Here is a 22,554-nt window from a genome sequence, read left to right as displayed (position 1 = left end):
GCTATCCCGGACTTGTCACATGGGGCAGCATGTTTCTAAGAGAGAATGAGCAGAAATGTGCACGATCTCTTGAGGGTAGAGTCAGAACTAGCATGTCATCTTTCCTACCACATGTTACTCCTGCTGTATTTTATTGGTCGAAGCAGGTCACAAGGCCAGCCCAGTTTGAAGAGGTGCAGAAAAAGACTCTGCCTCTTAATGGGGCACATTGTAAATGGACTATTTACTGGGAGGGGAAAAATACAGCCAGTTTTGTAAACAGTTTTACTGTGGAAAGCCTTTATCACTAATAAAGTCTTAAGTCTAATGTATAAGAGACACTGGTAGGAACCCAAAGGTTAGGCTCCTTTATGCCCATAATTTCCAGATTATGTTTTGTAAATCCTTGGTGAATTATATTACATGGGAAGTAACTTAGTTCACATAAGAATTATCACATTGATGTTTCTCCAAGGCTAGGGAAAGTGAAAGAGTATGGAGAGTCATTGACTTGGTTCCTTCCATGACTGAGAGCTAAGAAGAGGTCACTTAAGAATGCACTTTGGTGTAGAGTGTCTTGATCCGGGCTTGAGGGCAGGAAGAGAAGCAGAGACTCTGTAGACTTCCAGGGCCAGGGGCAGAAGAGAAACTGTTGTAGAGGTGCTGATGAGAAGAAGCCACAAAGGCAGATAGGCCATCAAAGAGTGTTGGTACCAAACAAAATGATTTTGAGACCTAGAATCTTAACTTATCACGCTGGGAAAGTGAATTGGTAAAAATCAAAAAAAGTATTAGAACAGAGCAAAGGTGTATCATATGTCCCATTTTAAATACTTTTCAGCTCATACATTTTTTACTCTTTAGTCTTTTTGTTGAAAAGGTTGAGACACTTTGTTTTTCTAAGCTTTAAATGGAACTTTTAAAATGGACTTGTTTGTTTGTTTTAAGCTACCAATTTCTTGGATTAGGATGCTTCAAAAACAAAGCTACGTAAAAAATAAGGTCGAAGTAGCTATTTTCTCATTCAGCTGACATTGTCTGAGCAACTCCTTTGTGCCAGGTATATTTCTAAGAGCCAGAGCTATCACAGAACATTGCAAAGGCCCTGCATGGGTGGAACTCACATCCCAGAATGAGACAGACATGAAACAGATACACACGTCAGAGGGTGAGAGGAGGTCTGGAGAAAAATAAAGCGGAGTTAGGAAGACAAGGAATGTGTGGAGAAGAGAGGAGAGGAGGTATTTTATAGGGGCTTCCCTGTTTTTTTATACCAAGTGGTCTGGGAAGGCCTCTCTAATTAGGGACCCTGAATGAGCTATGGGAGTGGGTGGTGAGAGTGTATGAAGGAAGAGTGTTGCAGGCAGAGGAAAAGCCCAATCTGGAGCATGCTTGGCATGTTTGAGGAACCACAGGGATGTTGGTGACACTGGAGCCGGGAAAGCAGAGGAGGAGTGAGGTGGGGATGAGGCTGGAGAGCTTGTTTGGGGTGGGGGGCAGGGCTGACCACATAGCGCAGGGTTGTGGTTCAGAGCCAGCTGTACATTTTACCCACTGTGGGAGCTTGGAAAAAATTCCTGAGCCCAACCCCAGAATCTATTGAAATTTGTCTGGGTTGAAGCCTGGTCATGTCTTTTTAAAATGGTACCAGGACAAATCCAGTGTGTAGTCAAGGTCTCCTGTGCCTTAGTAAAGCATGGCTCTGACTGAGCGAGCTGGAAAACCACTGGAAGATTTGCCAAAGAGTAACAAGACCTGATCATCCTAGCATGCCTCCTTCACCCACATTCCCTTTGCTTCTCAAGATCATGTCTTGTATGAAGCTTGGGACCCTGCCTCATACGTTGAGGGGAGAGAGTGGAGAATGTGGTCGTGGGCAAGATCTCTGGGTGCTCTTACCTGCCCCTCCTCTGCCAGGTGTCAAGGATGTAACACACAAGGCAAGGAGGAGGACTTCTAGGGACAAGAGGCTCTCCTGTTCCCTTTCAAAATGGGTTGCTATAACAAAATCCCACCGACTGGTTGGCTTATAAACAACAGAAATTTATTTCTCACAGTTTGGGAAGTCCCAGCTCAGCATGCCAGCATGGCCAAGTGAGAGCCCTCTTCCAGGTCACAAACTTGTATACTTATATGGCAGAAGAGGCTCAAGAGCTCCGTGGGGTCTCTTTTAAAAGGGCGCTAATCCCATTGTTGAGGGCTCCACTCTCATGATCTCAGCACCTCCCAAAGGTCCTACCTCCTGTTACCACCATCTTAGGCATTAGGATTTCAACATATGAACTTTGAGGAGACACAAGCATTCAGATGGTAGCAGAGCCAGAGTTCCTGGCTCTTCAAGTTTTCCTCCAGCCTTCAGTCAGAAATCCCCATGCCTCACTTCCAATGTCACTCTGAAGTCACAAGCATTCACAGGATGGCTGTGAGAACCAGTGAGTGTGTATGTCACTTCTGCTGACTTCTGTGTTGACAATAGAAAAATACATTGCTCATGTGTAATATATATAAACTAGTGCCTCAAACCCATGCAGCTATGATGTAATAGCATACAGAAGGATATGCCCGGAAATAATATAACCCTCTACTTGTTTTGGAGTAGCAGTGGGATGTAATTGTTCAGAGCAAAAGCCGTGAAGCTGGATAACTTACATCCTGGCTCTAACACTTGCTAGCTAAGTGGTTTATCCTTTGTGTGCTTTGGATAATGGTGGCAGACTCCTAAGACTGGTAAGATTAAATGAATGGATACATATTAAGTACTTAGGGAAGTACATGGCACACATTTAGTGCTCCATAAATCCTATATTAATACAGTTATAGTTTGCTTCTTGATTTAATCACCGTACAAATGGATCCCTCTTTAATTTTATTAAGTACATAGGAGATTTTTGTACAAATGATATGTATAAAAGTAACATTTTAGACGGGTTCTTCTCTGTTGTTTAATTGCCAAAAACACAAAGAGATCACATATTAAGAAGTGTACCAGATTTTAATCGAGGAAGAAAGTCAGTCTCAAAACATTTTAGAACACAAATCCAATTTATATAATTGCTGTGCAAACAATTTTTGGTAAAACTTTCTAATTCCTGGCCTTCGCGTGGATAAAAAGAACAGCAGTCTCTCTTGGATAGCTGAGGATGGGAATGCAAAGGATTAAGATGTGGACAAGACATGTTTTCAACATATTTATCTAGAGAGCCACCTGAAGTGCCTACTTTGAGAACAAAGATGAAAATGTGAGATTTAGCTCTAGCCTCCTAAACTGGTCCCCTTATAGAGGTTCCTAGATTTAGTGCATGAATGTGGGATGGTATGATTAGAGGGGGAGGTGACAAAATTTTATCCTCATGGGAAAGAGACTGTTTAGACTTACCTTATTTCTCCAGCTTTCTCTTCCCAAATGAATCTCTCATCTTTGTTTCATTGGGGTCAGAAAGTTAATAAAAACTTACAGGAATACGAAAAGATGATTAAATATTTATTGAAAATTTAAATGTGATACTTAAAGGTACAGGTAGTCCTGGGGGTTCCTTAAAGGCAATATATTTTTATTTAGGGGGAAACCTTCTCTCAGAGCTTTATTTGAGTTTGACCCACCACTTGAGTGATGTTTAAATAAAAGTAAAATAGAAAATGCCTCTTAAGAAAGGATGGCCTAGTTTCAGCATTTCTCCTGTATTAATTTAGAGGGCTCATTTTTACATTGCCCACACGATAAAATCTAAATTTCTCATCTCCACAAGCTGACCTCAGTCCCTGAAGCATCTTCTTCTATCTCGTCTCTATAGTGTCTCTGTCTCCATTCATCTGTAAGGCATGCTTATTCCTCCACACCTTTGCCCTTGCTGTTTACTTGGTTTTATTTCTGTTGAAATGTTGCACGTCCTTCAAAGGTCAGCGCTCTTGGGTGATTTTCTCTGATTTCCCGACGTCTGGAACCATAGCTGTTTCTTTGCTCTCTCAATCGTTTGTTTGTTCTTTATTCATAAATGCTGTTAATTCTGTCTACTGTTTTAACTAATTACCTGCATTCTTTTTACCATCATAGACAGTTAGCTCTTTGGGAGGAGAGTAAAATATTTCTCATATTTGTATAACCATACTGTACCGTATATATGCCAGAACTCAACAAATATATGTGGAATGAATGAAAAACAAACTCCCCCGCAAAAGTTCTCAGAACCAGAGCATACTTTCCCTCATTTCACTTGCATGTCATCCCTTTACTTCATGGTCATTTGGACTACCACCTTTGTGTCTTTGTATTTCTTCTGTGACAATCTGATTATGGATACTCCTTTAATAATAATTTAATAATGAAATTTAACTAATCTAATAATATAATTTAATCATGATTTAATTATTGTAATTAATTGGATAATTAAATTTAGTAAATTAATAACTTAGTAATTAAACCTCTTAATACTTCTAATTGACCTTAGGACAATAATTTGACTTGATGAGGTAAAATCCAAACTTTATTCAATGTCCTTCAAGATCTGATAGTAAATCCCATGTCACCCTCTCCTCACACTTTGTTACAGCCATCCCAAATTTCTTTGTGTTCCAGAAATGGTCTACATGGAATGCTTTGTTCTTCCCTTCGCCCTCCTCTCCATCTTTAGGTGTGTTAGTCCTCGTCTACCAGATTCAAGATAAGCTGTTACTTCTTTCTGGAAATCATCTCTAGTTCCCCATACCATCTCCAGCCCTAGACTGGATTAAGCCTTTCTTCTTTGTGATCTAGTAAATAATAAAGATCAGAAAGACTTGGGTCAAGATCTGATTTTGCTACTTACCAAGTAGTGAATTTAGACCAATGCTTCTCACAGTTCAACATGCATCAGAATCACCTGGAGAGCTGGTTAAATTGTGGCTCACTAGGCCCCATTTCCAGAGTTTCTGATTCAGTAGTTCTGGGATGGGTCCCGAGAATTTGCATTTATCACAAGTTACCAAGTGACACTGATGATGTTGTTCTGGGGATCGTACTTTGAGAACCACTGATTTAAATAATCTAGTTAACCTCTCTAAGCTTTAGTGTTACCATCTGCAAAAGGAGACTAAAGGGGTGTTTTAAGAATTAGTTGGGGTAATGTATATAAAGTGTTTGACGTGAATTAGTCCTCAATCAATGCCAGTTAATATTGCTTCTGCATTATCATTGCTTTCATCACACTGTATTAAATTGCAGACTGAACTGACCATTTGCCAAGTAAATCAGGAACTTCATAATGAGCAGAGACTGTGCTGTTTTTATTATGGTACCTTATGAAGTGCATTAGTAAGTGCTAAATAAACATATAATGGAGTAAATTCAAAGTAAGAGCATTCCATAAATATTCAACAAAATAAGGTGGTTCTTTGTAGGTAGCCCCTATACAGAATGTTCCAGGATTCCCCAGTTCAGCTCTCACTATATTCTTGGTTTTCTTGAGACTGTTTTTGCTGCTTGGTTCCTAAATCACTTTTGGTTATGGTGAATCAGTCCCCACAGCTTCTGTTTCTAAGAAAATTATACAAGCAACATGGAGAATGTCTGTGAACTAGAAATAAATAACCACGTAGACTATTCATTCGGCTCTGTAGTTTCCTTTTTATACTGAATGAAAGCAGTTGCAGCACGAACGTATGCCAGCCTTTAACACTGGAATTGGGTTATAAATGAACATGTGAAGAATTTAATTTGCAGGTCTTGGCAAATTCATGAAGCCTGCTCTTTAGAGAAACCGTGCCTCCTTTTCCTGTCAGCCTGTACCGCCGTCCTCCTCTTTGACCTCAGAATCTCATGTTTCATATTCACTCATTAGTTCAGCCAGTATTGTTTTCAACGTCTGCTGTGTGGCAGCTATTACTCTCATGGTGGTGATGCCACACTAGGACAAAGTCGCTTCTTTACAGAACCTAAAGCACGGCATTTGCCAACTTGTACTTTTGTTTGCATCCCTGTCTCCCACGCTAAATTGTGAGCTTACTAATGGTAGGTGCATTATTTAATTGTGTATCCAGCTCAGTATTTGGTACATGGTAGATATTCATACATACAGTTACTGTTCATACAGAGGAACTTTATTTTAACGGTGGTGAGAAATGGAACTGAGCACCAGAGATCAATACTGCTGGTCCATGAAAGGATTTGACACTAGATGTGTATTTTTTGACCTACAAAGTGTTATTTGTTTGAATTTCAATTAGAGCCAGCCAATAAAATGGGGGAGATTTTACGTAAAAATCCAGATCTCCGGCTTCTTTTGAAAAAGCCTACATTCCTAATTCCCTCTCAGCCGGCTCCTTTAGATGGAGCATGCCATCTCCATTTTACTATAACCCCTACTATTCCCTACAGTATTACATGTGTGTGGAAGAGTGTATATGAACATGTGTATCATGTTTGTCTACATGCATATGTGGTGAGGAAAGAATGAAATTCTTCAAATTCTACATAAATCCACTGAAAGTTTGTCTTTATAAGCTTATAACAACCTAAGTCCAACTGCAAATAATACCGTATTCCTTTCTTTTCTTTAACGATGTAGAATGCTAACAAGGATTTCTTTCATTTGAATAATATAATATATTGAGTTATCGATCTAAATTTTCTCCAAATTGCTTTTCTGCGTTTTTATAGTAGGTTTCCTGTATTTCCCAAATCACCTTGGTAATTGCCAGCTACTCTTCTATTGTGATATATATCCCCATCCAAAGTAAAATATATCTAAATCTATCTGGTTTGGTTTTCTTTCCCTCCCTTATGGCTATTAAACTAACACTTTTCATTTGGCTTGGTTTTATCATAGGAAATTAGGATACTTAAAAATATAAAATTGAATTAAAATTGTAGTTTACCAAACTAAATCTATTCATGCTTTATTTCAGCTATCTTTAAAGAGAAGAGGAAGCAAAGATTTGCCAAAATCTGAAAAGAAGGCTCAACAGACTCCCACAGAGGTATGTGGAAATAAAATTTCAGCTAGTACATCAGACATCTCTAAATGTATATAATAATAAGCTACATCTATAAGTAGACATAGTAACCAGATACACTCATGTAAAACAGAGTTAAATTATGCATATCAATTATGTAGCTGTAGATGCAGGAGACAATATAAAGCATTCAGTATCTTTTCTTTAAAAGCTAGCGCTAACATCCCTGTTATTATTGCTTTTGCATTGTAAGCACACAGCAGAATGTCATTAGTACTTTATGTGTTGCTACATTTAAGAACTGTACCCATGGTGCTGATCTTGTTCACTCATAATTAATAAGGACAATAGAATAGCTATTCCTATAGTATCAGGAGAGAGTAAAGAAAGGAATGTTGTAGGAAGGGTGGCAGAGGGGAGGGAGAGACTCCTGATGGCTTTGGAGAGTCCTAGCGTGAAGTAGTTCTCTCTACCAATGACTGGGGAAGCAAAAGAAAGGAAATTAAGTAATAAAAATAAAACTTAAAACATGTCTTCAACATGGGCTTGTTAAGAGACTTAGAAACACAGCCACAGTAAAGACTAGGTCTACTTTTAGGGAGAGCAGAGGTGCTGGTGGATGTAATAAAGGAGATTTTAAAACAGAAGAGGAAATATTTAGGGACAGCTATGATATTATGGCTCGTTAAAAATGCTTGGCTAGGGCTTCCCTGGTGGCGCAGTGGTTGAGAGTCCGCCTGCCGATGCAGGGGACACGGGTTCGTGCCCCGGTCCGGGAAGATCCCACATGCTGCGGAGCGGCTGGGCCCGTGAGCCATGGCCACTGAGCCTGCGCGTCCGGAGCCTGTGCTCCGCAATGGGAGAGGCCACAACAGTGAGAGGCCCATGTACCGCAAAAAAAAAAAAAAAAAATACTTGGCTAGATATTGATTTTTAAATGTGTAAGTTGGGATCTATAGGACTGTAGCATATGTACTTTTTTTTATTCTTACAAGGGGTTTTCTCATTAGATAATAATTTTAACTAAAGCAATACTTAAATATTCAAAATTTGAAAAAGTTGATCTCACTCATTTTTTTAAAAGCATAACATATTAATTGTTAATTTTCCTCTTCCTCGCTCTCCCTGCTCTGTCCTTGGTTAATTTTTCCCCTGGTGCTGGACATGAACATTTATAGGCCTCAGCAGTTCTAGAATCCCAGAGTCTCCTACCAAAATCATCTCCTTTTTGCACCTTTCTCATCATCCCCTTAATAAGTTCATATATGCTCTGTCACCACAACTCTCGCACCGTGTCTTTGCCATAATTTTATGCAACAGTTCTCTTCCCCGCCTCACTGAGGGAGAGGTGCTATACGCTCCCCGTTCTAAAAATCTTAAGTCAGCTTTAATCAACAGTTTATTTTTTTAACTCATGTTTGTCCTATTCTTTTGTCCTATTCTTATACTTCCCATGGTAAAGCTTATTTATTTTTTTCAACAACATTCTCTAATCCAGGAATTCTTAACTGTTTGTTCCTGGCTCTGTGGACCCCCCACTCCATGTGTACAGGGGCACTTTTCTGCAAAAGACATATGCAGCTTTCATCAACTTCTCAGTGGGACCTGGGGCCTTACAACAGTCAAGACATGTTGCAATCCACCAGTTTTTATTTCATGCACAGAAATGTCCTGGGAAATTTGCAAGGACGCTATTATGGCCTTTGAAGTCCCTGCTATCATTTTCAATTCATTTATTTTCAGAGGTTATTACCTGTCTTTTTTTCAAAAACCCACCCCAGAAGATTGATTGGACTGTCTCAGATGGGAGATCTCAATTATAAAATAGTCCATAGTTGATTCTATTGCTCAGTCAAGGTTGAGGACCATTGAGTCACATACTTACGTTAGGGCAAGCATCCTATATTGTTGTAATTCACATTTACATATTCATCTCCCATGCTTAGCCAGGGCATATTGTAGGCAGGGGCCATCTTATTCAGCTTGCACTCATCGGTGTCTAGTGTCTGGCACTCTGCAGCGGGATCAATATGCACTTTTGAATACTCCCACGTCCCCCTTTTCTAGATGAGCCATATGAAATTGCAACATGCTGTTGTTCTGACCTACACGAATGGCAATTTCATATGGTTCAACCTGCTATTATTTATATAGCTTTTTATTTCATTTTATTCAGTTTCTTCTTTGTATTCCTCACATGTTCCTCCAGCAGCACAGTGACTTTATATACTGAGAAATGGTATTGCATAGCAGTTAAAAACAGTAACTTTAGGGTCAGGTTGCCTACATGGGAATCTCTGCCACATACCAGCTGCATGGCCTTAGACAAGCTGTCTCCTCATCCTTAAAATGGGGTCATAATAGAGAGTTGTACAGATTAAATGAGTTAGTATATGTAATTTATCAGAGTGCAACTTAGCTTCCAGTAGTGGCTAGGTTAAAGCCAAGCTCAGTTCACTGCTTTGGGCCCTTATCATCTTTATGTTCCCCTTCCTCTTAACGTCGTCTGTATCTTCTCAAGACTGAGTCTTTAACATACACAAAAATAAGAGACAGCTTGCTTCACATCTCAAAGCTTTGTAATGTTTCTTGACTGGCATTCACTGTGAAAAACAGGAGCAAGCGTTTCTGATCAGTTACATTTCAACAAGGCACTTTCCAAACAATCTCTGATTTTAATGATTTCACATTTATATATGGGATTTCCCTGCCCAGTTCCAAACGGAGCCTACGATAGTTAGGTTATAGGATGAGGAGGCAAGGCACATTGGCATACAGGATTCTTAAACCTTGGCCATTGCAGAAACTACCATACTTGGTATCTTGAAAAGACTTCTCTTAAAATAAATAAAATAATCATCATGCCCATCATTCTCCTTCCTTCTTTATCACGGCTTTGTTACATGCAATATAGGTCCAACTCTTAAAATACTTTTCATGTTTTCATCCCTTTGGGCAGGAGAGCTTACACGTACACAAATCAAATATCCTCCTCTTTTATATTTACTTTACATAGTCCAGCGAAGTGTTATTCTGTTCCAGTCTGTGATTTATATCACATCCATTGCCGTTTTGGTTAGATTCAAAGTGCAGTATTATAACATTTTTTTTTCTTACTAGCAAATAAAGGCCTTGCCTTGCAATCGAGGGCTTTGATAGAACATGCAGCCCAGCTAGCTTCCCAGTCTCACCTGCTCTTACTTCCCAGCAGAGCCTAGTCTAGATAAAAGCATATTTGATATGCATATTGTTGGACAACTTTCTATTCAAACATTATTTCTAATTCTGGCTTTAGTGACCTTCGACTCTCCTGCTCTGTGCTCCAACTTTTAATCATTTCTTCTCAGTCTCCCTTTCTTTTTTTCTCCTCTTTGATTGCCTCTGAAGCCATTGCAATAGCTTCAATCATCACCTCTATGCATCTCATCCTCATGTCCTCCCCTCTGGGCCTGAGCTGTCCTCTAGGTCCAGTGCTGTAATCTTGGTAATCTTGGGCCTGAGATTCCACATGCCTGTTGATAGATGTTTCCACTGGGTATCCCTCCACCGACACACCTCAAAGGCAGCATTTTAATGTACTTAAATCCATATTCTTCCCATAAAACTTGATCCTCTTTGTTCAGTCTCTGTCCCTATTATTGGCAACACATCCATCAAGACACCCAAGCTCAAAACATTGGGGTTATCTTTGACTCTTCTGCTGATGTGCTATTAGACATTGTAATACGTCCTTGGTTTCATCCTCCCAGAATTAGTTCAGGGACCCGAACACATAGTCTCTTGCAGGGCAGCTTCTTTCTTTGCTTGTGAAATGGATTCTCACATCGAATCTATCTGTGACATATATTCTTATCCTTTTTCACTATGCTCCTGGAGTTCTCTCAGTTCTCTGTGCTTCTCTCTTTTCTTCTAAACCCCTTCTAAAGGGAAGCATACAAGCCAGCACATCTGATTTTGTTATCTTACCTCATTGCCCTACTTTTTTCCTCTCATGCATCTTTTCACGCAACATGTACAGTGGAAAAAATATGATTTTTGGAATCAGTCTGAATACAGATGTGCTCTGTCACATTAATTTGCGCTCTACCATGTAGCCGCCTTGTCTGCAAAGTAGACATAGTATATCATCTTCCTCGTGGGGCTCATGTGAGGATATAATGATATAAGGAATGTGATATTCAGGCTCTGCACACTCAGCAACTCTCATACTAATTCTTATTAGTGGATGGGAGCATAGGAGCCCAGTGCCCTGCTCTCCATCTCTTCTCTCGCAAAAGCTCTGGGCCATATTTATTGAGCATCTCTGGCAGGAGCTCATTATTCTCCTCACCTTCACCATCAGTGGTTGCTACTTTTTTACCAGAATTCATCTCAAACACAGCTGACTCAGTGCTGGAAAAGAAAGGCATTTTTATTCCTTCCCATTTTTTAAAATGAGGAAACCAAAGTCCACAGAAGTTACATGGTATGCCCAAAGTGCATACTTAAAAGAGAGTTTTGGGAAATTGTCTTTGGGAAATATGTCCTTGGATATAATAATGTGTTTTTATATTAGCTCTCTGAGAAAGAGTTGATTTCCATTTTTCTGTTTGTAGTTTTCCGTTTAGTTAATGATTAGGGTTTGAAGGTTGTCCTAAGAATGTGTGAGAAGAACTTCTACAGGGTCTACGCCATCATCCTTTTACCAGGCAGAACCAGTTCTATCCATTTCAGACTGATGGAAATAAATCCAATTTTAAAAGTGATCTAGATGGAACACTTACCAATTTCTTCTTGGATGGACCATTCCAGTGTTAAACTTTCCCTACTTTAAAGCCCTTTAAAAACAATTCTCCCTTGCATAAAGATGGGGGACAGATTACTTGCTGTATGGCCGAGTGATCATGTACCAAACTAAGCTTTAGTGTCAGAACCGAATTCCAGTTTCATCTTTGTCCTTTGCCACTTATGAGCTATGTAACCTTGAACAAGCTATCGAACATCTTTAAACCAGGAATTTTAATACCTACTCGTAAGCTTACTCTGCACGTTAAATTAGGTCATACATGTGAAGAACTTTACAGTATCTGGCTGAGAGTCAGAGCTCAATAAATGGCAGTGAGTACATATTAAGCCACATGCTCCTTCCAGGGAAGAGGTTTCATATTTACTACAGTCAGGGGAACTCAAACCATGAGAAAAACAAAACAAACAAAATGAACATTGTTGAAAATGACAGCCAAACAGTTGTATGCAGTGAGAACGTATAATTCTCTGAATAGTGATGACCACAGTTTTTCTTTTTATATTCCCTTCTCTTTTGGTTTCCAGGATGTAATATTGTCCTAGTCTTTTCTCTGCCAAAGAATTTAAATGATTTGGGAAAAATGTACAGCATCTACTTCTCTGTCTCTCTGTCTCATTAAATCTTATTTACAAGAAAAAGGAGTTAGTTTTGCAGGTGTCCCTTTTTGGTTGTTTTATTTACATAAAAATGATCTCCTGTCCGCTTCCCTTTTTTTTTTCTCAAATGAGGAGGACAATGAAGATCTGAAATGCCAGCTGCAGTTCGTGAAGGAAGAAGCTGCTTTGATGAGAAAGAAAATGGCCAAGATTGATAAAGAAAAGGACAGATTCGAACACGAGCTCCAGAAGTACAGATCCTTTTATGGGGATCTGGACAGTCCTTTGCCTAAAGGAGAAGCCGGGGGGCCTCCCAGCACCAGAGAGGCTGAGCTCAAGCTGCGGCTGAGGCTGGTGGAGGAAGAAGCCAACATCCTCGGCAGAAAAATCGTCGAACTGGAGGTGGAGAACAGAGGCCTGAAGGCGGAACTGGATGACCTGAAGGGCGACGACTTTAACGGCTCTGCCAACCCCCTCCTGCGGGAGCAGAGCGAATCCCTGTCGGAGCTGCGGCAGCACCTGCAGCTGGTGGAAGACGAGACGGAGCTGCTGCGGAGGAACGTGGCCGACCTGGAGGAGCAGAACAAGCGCATCACGGCGGAGCTCAACAAGTACAAGTACAAGTCGGGCGGCCACGAGAGCGCGCGGCACCACGACAGCGCCAAGACCGAGGCCCTGCAGGAGGAGCTGAAGGCGGCTCGCCTGCAGATCAACGAGCTCAGCGGCAAGGTCATGCAGCTGCAGTACGAGAACCGCGTGCTCATGTCCAACATGCAGCGCTACGACCTGGCTTCGCACCTGGGCATCCGCGGCAGCCCCCGCGACAGCGACGCCGAGAGCGATGCGGGCAAGAAGGAGAGCGACGACGACTCGCGGCCGCCACACCGCAAGCGCGAAGGGCCCATCGGCGGCGAGAGCGACTCGGAGGAGGTGCGCAACATCCGCTGCCTCACGCCCACCCGCTCCTTCTACTCCGCGCCCGGGCCCTGGCCCAAGAGCTTCTCTGACCGGCAGCAGATGAAGGACATCCGCTCGGAGGCCGAGCGCCTGGGCAAGACCATCGACCGGCTCATCGCTGACACCAGCACCATCATCACCGAGGCGCGCATCTACGTGGCCAACGGGGACCTGTTCGGACTGATGGACGAGGAGGACGATGGCAGCCGCATCCGCGAGCACGAGCTGCTCTACCGCATCAATGCGCAGATGAAGGCCTTCCGCAAGGAGCTGCAGACCTTCATCGACCGCCTCGAGGTGCCCAAGTCCGCGGACGACGCCGGCGCCGAGGAGCCCATATCCGTGAGTCAGGTACAGTTCTGCCTATTGCGAGCCACGGCGATGGCGAGGCTGGTCCGCGGAGCCGCGGTCCCTGGAGGGGCGACTCCGCGCACCGACCTCCAAGCCCCGCTTTAGGGAAGTCCCAGCTCAGAGCCTCTCTGGGCTTGGAAGCCCCATGGCGCACTTGTTCTTTCACACTGTCCTTCTTCAGGCCTGAGGTTTTCGTAATCCAACCACTTAGCAACTATTCTCCCTCTGTTTTGCTTAAAAGGGAAATTTACCCGCCTCCCCCTCTCTCCACCCCCCACCCCCAGTTTTTGTGTAAAGATGAAAGGATTTCTAAAATATATGATTATTGAAGGTCCACATTTTCAATATTACTCTACTGATTCTAATAGATTGAGCTGCAAGAAGATTCCGAATAGAAATCTTCAATTGCTCATCTGTGGTTTTCGAGCCGAGATTCAAATTAAGCTTAAAATATTTTCAAATCACTAAATGATCAGGATTGATGCATAACTCCTGGAAAGAATGTAGAAACCAGAGGTAAAGAGAGATAATATTGTGTCTGGATCCCTACCAAGAGGAGCAAATAGGAGCCGCTGATGTACCTACCACACGTCGAAGTAACATGATCTTTATTTCTAGAGAAAATCACTGTCGGCTCTATAACGGAGAATCTCAGGACTGGGGAAGGAGTGTTATACCTTAGCTTTAAGGCAACACTAATTCAGAGAAATAGTAATAACTATTCCCGAACAGGGAAAACCAGCATTTTTCCTTCATCCTAATTGTAGAGGCACACCCGATGAGTTGGACTGATCTCCTCTAGCCAGGTATGGTGGCCAAAGACTGATGCATTTTGTCAGGGTTAAGCACGGAAGAGAGTTTATAAAGCAAACAGGCAGTGCTACTCCTCTAGCAAGGCTGGTATCTTGTATCCATTGGAGAACCCACGGAAGAACAACAGCATGCATGGCTTTTAAGACACGCAAGAGGGTTAAACTTAAAAATCAGTTTATACACAGAAGCATGATATTAGATTAACTGCCTGTTAGTCACAACTAGAAAAATTGCAACCCTATCGCTTATTTATCTCGCATGCTGCTTTGCTTTGCTATTTAAAAAAAAAAACAAACTTTTATAATAAAACTTGTTGAATTTTGAAATATTAAAGATTTTTTTCCTCTATGTATTATATCACATAGTTGGTTTTTAATTTCCTAGTTTCAGATTTTTGAATACTTTAAGTATGTGGCTTTTCAATTATACTCTCAGGGTGAAGAGATAGAAATCAGAGTGAGAGAAAGTACTGTACATAATAGTAGGTTTTCAGACTTTGTAAATATATATAAGGGAGGGTTCTCTATTGTAAGTTGAATGAATGCTTAGATTAGTTGATATAAACTTAAGTTTTAAAAATTATTATTAATGAGTTCTTCTTTTTGTCTTTGCATTTACCTTCCCAGATGTTCCAGCCTATCATTTTACTTATTCTCATTCTTGTATTATTTTCATCACTTTCTTACACAACGATATTTAAACTTGTCTTCCTTTTTACACTGTTTTTTGTACTGTAAATCTCTCATCATTTACCATTCATTGTAGTATTTTCAGTTTGTTTGTTTTGTTCACCCTTCAAGACAAGAAGTAAAAGAAGTATAATTTCTGTAGTAACCAATGCTGTAAAAACACTGAAGACTGCTTATTTCTTTAAAAAGACACATCTTACCACTACTAAATTCAATAAGAAGCCTGAGCATTAAATGTTTCAGGTAAGGGAGTAAGTATGACTTCTCTTTTTATGAATCATTTAAATTTTTACTTCTTTCTTTTACATCTTGATTTGCACTCTTCTTAAATCACTGTAAGAATGACTGTAAAAATTGCCTAGATCTCTCAATTATTTCTCAGTATTTGACTATTATGATAATTCAAAAGCTGGACATTCACAAGTTGGTCACATCTTAGAAAATATATAGACTTATAAAGTACTTTTGCTAGGTTGCAACAGACTAACAACATAATTTTGATAACCAACAAATATCAATGAAAATTATGGTGAACAAATGAAATGTGACCATCATGGGAACTAAACTATTTATTGTGATACTGATGGTGTTCTGTCTAAAAAGATGTGTTTGGAAGCATGAGAGTGGATTAGGCCTTAGTTCATTGAGAAAGTAATTATCTTCATCCTACTACATTTGACCAGCTTCAACCATTCCAACCAAACCAACCATTTCTGCATTTACCTGTTATACTTGGAGCCATATATTGCTAATCAAGTTTTTGCCTGGAGTCCTGTCCTCTATAATAGGTTACCACACAGAACTGCTTCTGGGGCAGGAAATATGCTAGAAATACAGTATATTAAATATTTTGAGTAGGGAAAAGAATAGTCATTCTGTAGAATTTCATTAAATCACAGTCCAAAGCCAGTAGCATAGTTCCAGTGGGAGCTGCTCTCTAGACAAACTTACTTTGGTGAACCTCAACATTATCCTTTCTCCTCCTACCTAAAGTGGCCTGGATAGGTTTCCTGTACCCAGAAGGTCCTATTCTGTCAACCTCATTGGCAGTTTACAGAGTGGAAAGCTGGACTGCACTACTGTCACCAAGATTCAGAAATACTAGCACTCGTTGACGTCACAGACGTAGAGATACTTGTATGTTGGTTGGTGGATATGAAAATCTGTAGTAAAGTGAAGTGTCTTGCCCTCAGCATAAAAAGTAATATATGGAAAATCTTTGCTCTAATACAAAATTTGGTACTGGCAACAGTCTTTTGAGTCCTCATCCCCCAGCACGTCAGTTTCCCTTTGAGTATTAATTTAATAAAAAGGAAAACTACATAATAGTTTAAAATTTAGTTTATAATACCTGCTCTTAATATCCATGGTTTTCAATTTAATTTTGGTTTTCATTTTGTTTTGTTTTGAGGGGAGGAGAGACCGGGAGTGAGGAGTGGTTGACCAACAGTTCAAATCTGTCACTACATACTTGCGGCTTTTTGTCTTAGAGATTCAAATGGCTAGATAGAACGTCATGACAAGAACAAATGAAATAACATAAATGCTATACTTAATTATTCAAGTGTTACTTTTTAAAAATTTTCATCTCAGGAAAAGCAACCACTTTAAAAATCAAAATTTGTCTGTTAGATCCTTGGTCAACCCCTAGACCACCATCTCAGAGGAACCATTTTGGCAATGGAAGTGGAACTGAAGGTAAATGTTTGAGGCTGAAATTTATCTGAAATATTTATTGCCTTGGGAGCCAGATACAGCCAGCTAAGCAAGCAATGACTCTCAGCTACCTATGGAGCATTTGGTAGCTTATGGAGGTGTTGCCAGTTCCAGTCACAATGACTGGAAGCTCATTGGCATTTAGAGGAAAGGGGTCAGAATTTCAAATAATTGTCCTGCCCAGATTCCTAACATTATCCCTCTGGGGAAGCATGGCATGCAGTGCACTTGTTCACTTCAGAAGGATCGTGGATATTCAGTACCCTGTGTGGCTTTAAGAAACTGGCTTTAGAATTGAAACTTTCTTTACCACAAGGAGAATCAAGAACTAAATATCTAGATCAGTGGTTTTCAACCCTAGCCATACATCAGAATTCCTGGCATGCTTTTAGAATTGAGACCCTACTTCACACTAATTGAAACTGAATGTATGAGCCCAAGCATTTATATATGTATTTTTTTAAACTCCCAAGAACTAATTCTTGAGATGTTTGAATTATCAAAAATATGTAGATACAGCTTATACCAAGGTTATAGTAAACCATGTGATAATAGCTGTATAGAATCATCAGTTGTCTAGGTTTTTAGTAGACCTTAAAGTTCCAGGCATTCATTGGATATCCGTATCCTCTCTAGGGCATTTCCACCTTTGTCATATGGCCTTTGCCACAAGTCCTCTAATGACAAAGCAGTTCTCTTTCCACACTGGTGATAGTGTTAGAAAACTCCCCTTTCATTCATACAGGTGTTTAAAGCAAACAATATCAGGGAAGACGAATAGGAATAGTACATGACAGAAAGGAGAACCGAGGTCAGTATTGTGTGTGTGCAGGGTCACACACACACTTGGAGATACAGACACATGTGAATGCTGAATTAAAGCCTCAAGATGATCTCACACACACACCCTAACAAACCACCACTTTGTCATTATACAGTCATCTCTGCTACAAAGCTTCCCCATGTGATCCACAGAGAGGATATGGTGTCCCAGCAAGAATGATGGATGCCAACTGATTCTACCCTCCAAACCCAGACGAGAAAGCATACATAAAGAGATGTGAGAATGGAGCAAAAAGATAGAGCATGGATCCTTTGTCTACTTAACAAACTTTTTTTTTTTTTTGCGGTATGTGGGCCTCTCACTGTTGTGGCCTCTCCCGTTGCGGAGCACAGGCTCCGGATGCGCAGGCTCAGCGGCCATGGCTCACGGGCCCAGCAGCTCCGCGGCATGTGGGATCTTCCCAGACCGGGGCACGAACCCGTGTCCCTTGCATCGGCAGGAGGACTCCCAACCACTGCGCCACCAGGAAAGCCCCTACTTAACAGGAAAGCCCCTATGTTAGGTATAGAGGAAATTGAGGTTCAGTTTCTACTTTTTCACAGCTTTCAATTGATTGATTGACCAGGACAGACATGTAAACAGCTAACTCTGACAGGTACTATTATTGAAGTGCAAAAAAAGGTTTGTGGTTGCAATTTATTGTTCATTGCATACCTGAGAGCATGTTAGATTTCCCTAAGAGAACACAATAAAACCCCTAGGCATTCTTGGATGGAATAATACCATAAATCAATGCAGGGCTGGTACATAGACCTCAACAATATCTTGTGACCTGAACAAGAAAGGAGATGCTAACCAAGGGATGGCTGGGCTAACCAAAACACCAGCCTTGCCCTCAGATCTCTTGTGAGGAATTAAAGTCATCTTGGCAACAAGGGTATTAATCTTACCTATGGCTTCCTAAGGCATTGACTTTATAGAAGAATTTCATGACAATTTTGAACTCCATCCAGGCTCTTTATATATGCAACCCCAGTAAGATAATGATGAGGGGAAACAGGACAGACTTGGAGGCTCTTTCCAACTGTGCTCTACCCACTGCGTAGCCGGCTTCTCTGTTTGTGCCTGTGTGTACGCACACACCTCTACACACTGTGGTGTACAATAGGAAATGCACCTAGTGTCAGAGGATTCAGACCTGCATCTATCTTAGGGGCCTGCTGGGGGCCGGTAGTTGGAAGGCGGTCTCAGCAGACTGCCAGCAGGCGCAAGGTGACCTTGTCCCTTGCTTTCTTCTCCCTGGCACTCCAGGCTGTTCTGTGAGCACCAAGGATCTAGGGTGCATCTCTCCCTTTCACCACAGGGCATAGCCACGGGAAGAAAAGTTAACAAAGATGGCACCCAAGACCTCAGAGAGTCCCCAATATCTCCTTCCCCTCCCCTTTGATCCTGTTCCTCACATTATCTTTGTTGTATAAAGCTAGCTCTAAAAGAGGAACACCCAGGCTTCTTTGTTCATGAAGAAAACAAAATCCTCCAATTATTGAGACAAGGAATCTTCTCATATTTGCGCCTTTGAATCTGTGCTATTTAAACATCACACTGAAAATAAGTTCAAACAAACAAAAAATTCCTTTGTGTGCACATTCTTGGGTGTAGGAAGGAGTGTCTTTGGTAATTTGGCCTAGATTTAAGAAAAAAAATTCAGTTTGGCTACTTTTAAGCAGAACAGGCTCAAACTCATAAAACAAGGGAAAATTCAGTGCTCAGCCTGGAATGTGTATTGGCTTGCATTCTCCAGCCTTCATTTCAATCTGTGTGGTAGAGTGGGATGCGGTTATTTCATCAGCCGCCAATGAAGTTTGCAATGTCAATTTGGTAGCTAAGCCTTAACTCTAAATATTCATGCAGTGTTGGTAGCTATATTCTTACAGAACCACAGCCCACTTTCCTCTGGTAGAGTCATGCTTTGGGTGAGATGCTCTAATTGAATATAAGGATTGAAGAGAAAGTGGTAGAGGGTAATATCAGAAAGTGGGAAAAGTTGACAGCACTTTTAGGAACCACTTTCAAGTAGAGTGCTGTTACCATCTCACTTGATCAGAGAACAGGAGCAGCAAAGGCAACACTTGCCTGTTAAAAATAAGGAAAAATCTCCACCTTTCACTTTCCACTGTCAGACCAGGCTGTGATGTCTCAAAGAACCTCATCTTATCTTATGACTCAGATGTTTATGTTTACTAAGCTTAAATGTATTGACATTTCTTGATTATTCAATTTCATTGTTACAATTATAAAAGGTTTTTTTAGTTCATAGTTATCTGAGTTTTCCTATAGCTAAATCAAATACCATGAAAATCCAACATCTGAAGATAAAATTGTAAGATTTTATAAATTCATAAAATTTACTATAAGAGTATATAGTCAGTGGTGTTCAGCAGTTTTTCAGCCTTTCAAAAAATATTCATGTAACTGTTTTGACTTGTGGATGAGAATGTTTCTTTGAATGTTGTCTAAACCAAAATTTCTGTTTAGGGTATTTCAAGTTCAGTTCATAATATTTTGCTTTTGTTTTGATTCTTTTTCTTTTAAATCATCAGAACATTTTTAGGCATATTGGGTAAATAATTTAAAAGTTTTCTCTTGTACCAAGATAGATATTAAATAAACAGTATGTTGGAGGATTGCACTAATTGAAAAACTAGAGCCTTTCAGAAACGTTTAGAAGAGTTACTCATTTCACAAAATGGGAAGGGACCCTGAAGTACTCAGGAATGATACGACTATTTCAGGAGCTTTGTTATACTGCCGACTCCAAAGATGGAACTCTGGAAATCATTGATTCTGAAAAAGTGTGCTTTACATGTTTTTTTTCTGTAGTCTCTTCTGAGTGTTTTGGGTTGAGCTGCTTATAAAATCTGTGTTAACAAGCAAGAGGCATAAGTGATCATCGAAGGCTGACAAACATTTGTTCCTTTCTGAGATTCTTCATAATGTACCTGTGAAGTCAGCAAGTCAGCTCTTTGAGTTCATGTTGAAAGTTCCTGCCTTAACCTACATGTTTGAAAATTTAAAGAGTCTGAGGGGCAGAGAGAAGCTCATCAGTTTGTCCACTTGCCTCAAATGGCTTAGTAAGGAAAGAGAATTTAAGAGCTTTTTAAAAAAAATACCTTATAGTGTCTTTTATTTGTTAATGTCAGAAAACTCAGTTTAGCATCTAGTTTGTAATTCCCTTCTTTTTCATGAACATGTGCGATTTTTGTACAATCCATTCCCTTTGTCATTCCCTCTGTATTATTAACTCCTGGACAGATAAAACAGACTTAGACTATTTAAATAGACATCCTATGTGTCAGCCTAGATCAGTTGTTTAGAACTTTGAAGGGGGCAGGGGATGGTGGTTAACATAATGAGTCAGCAAAATTAATTTATTCTGGATTTTGGAATCTGAGCTCCTTTACCTGAAAGGAAATGTGTATCTGCAGAAGCACCGGAACCACTGTATGGAAGGTCTTAGCATTATTCTACCTGCTTAGACTCCATGTAGTGGAAAAAGCCCCAGGAAAGCAGCCAGAGGAGGTAGTTGAAGGAAAATGAGGATCCCCCAGCAATGGACCTTCAAATCTTGGAATGAGAAAGCTCTCCAGGAAGAGAAACTCATGCCTCTGGTCACACTTGTCACTTTCGAGGGAATGTGATTTATTCCCAAGTAGCTATTTGTTTGAAGTACTCATATTTGTGGAAAGTAGATGGATTAAAAACAGTAGGGTAGATGCAAAATAATTGGAAAAGAAAGAATGAAAGAATCTTACTGTGCAAAATATTTCAGTGGCAACGACAACAAAAGAATATAGTGTAAGGGCCAAGCATAGGTGTCAGGGCATTGTTAGCGTCTCTGTGGACTTAACTAAGAGATCTTGGTGTAGAGAGTGGGTCCAGCTATCTCTGCAGAAGTCCTCTGATTGGAATGGACCCAAGGCTACACTGAAGTGTGACTGTGGGCCTCCCTTCCTGGACCCTCATCTCCAGATCCTTTACCGTAGCCTTCTCACATCATGATGCCATATTCCTTTGCACCTGGGCACCAAGACCTCTCGCATTAGCCCCTCAAAATCTAGCACCACTCATACAGTTCCTCTTTTTGATCTTCCGTCTCTCTCCCTGCTCCACGGCCCACGAATGAAAAAGACGACTTTCCCCGGGCTCCGATCAAAGCTTACCTATATTGACTGTTCCTTCCAGCCCTTTTGTGTGTTAGCTGTTCCTTTTTTTCTTTTACATGGGTTTGTAATCACAGCAATTGAGTTATCTAAACTTCAATTGGTTCCTCTTTAGAGTTTCTAGTTCCTTGTTACGCTGCTCTGCGCTTCTATCAATCATCTTTCTTACTCCTTTAGCATTTTTATTACCTCCTCTTTGAACTAGGGGTCTAGTAGTCTGGAGAGATGTTTCACTGTTTGTTCTTTCAGGGGATTTCTCTTGTTCTTTTAATTGGGAGTAGCAGCTCTCCTTTTCTGAGCAAAGTTGTGACTAGCCAGTAATCGCTTCCTTTGTCAATGGCATTTGATTAGACAATTACTAAAAATATAATGCTGTCTCCTATTTCTGGTAGAAGATATAGGTGGGGTAGCAACACCCTGGGATGGGGCAGGACGGGGAGAATACAGATCAGTTCCTTTGTCCTTCAAATTATACTCCCTAAATGGCCTCTCTTAGCCCTGCTTTCCTGCTAGAACTTCCTAACAGAAGTGACTCAGGGTGGCCCTCTTGTGGTGGAAAGTCATTCCCAAGGCCCTTTTCTGGAATGAAATGAGAGGTAGCCCTAGAACAGTTCCTGTATCACTTAGCTTTTGTTATCATTATCAATATCTCCCAAGTAAAGAATCTGGAAATAATATAGTGAGATGCTAAAAACAAATTTGAAAACTGTAAGGAAGATCTGTCTCTAGTCTTAAA

At 40.6% G+C, this 22,554-nt stretch overlaps 1 protein-coding gene across 1 annotated transcript in view; it reads left to right on the top strand.

The window, feature by feature from the left end:
- SOGA3 (SOGA family member 3) overlaps positions 1 to 15,332 on the top strand; it is a 41,842-nt gene extending 26,510 nt beyond the window's left edge. Inside the window, exons 5-7 of the mRNA XM_029224017.1 lie at positions 6,859 to 6,930; positions 12,421 to 13,596; positions 15,210 to 15,332. Of these exons, the coding sequence (XP_029079850.1) occupies positions 6,859 to 6,930; positions 12,421 to 13,596; positions 15,210 to 15,332 (1,371 nt within the window). The remainder of the gene's footprint in view (positions 1 to 6,858; positions 6,931 to 12,420; positions 13,597 to 15,209) is intronic.
- The last annotated feature ends 7,222 nt before the right edge of the window (positions 15,333 to 22,554 follow it).

The sequence above is a fragment of the Monodon monoceros genome, unplaced genomic scaffold (genome assembly GCF_005190385.1).
Source record: "Monodon monoceros isolate NGI ecotype Baffin Bay Population unplaced genomic scaffold, NGI_Narwhal_1 Super_Scaffold_15, whole genome shotgun sequence".
NCBI classification, from domain to species: domain Eukaryota; kingdom Metazoa; phylum Chordata; class Mammalia; order Artiodactyla; family Monodontidae; genus Monodon; species Monodon monoceros.
This window is presented reverse-complemented; position numbering and strand designations above follow the sequence as displayed.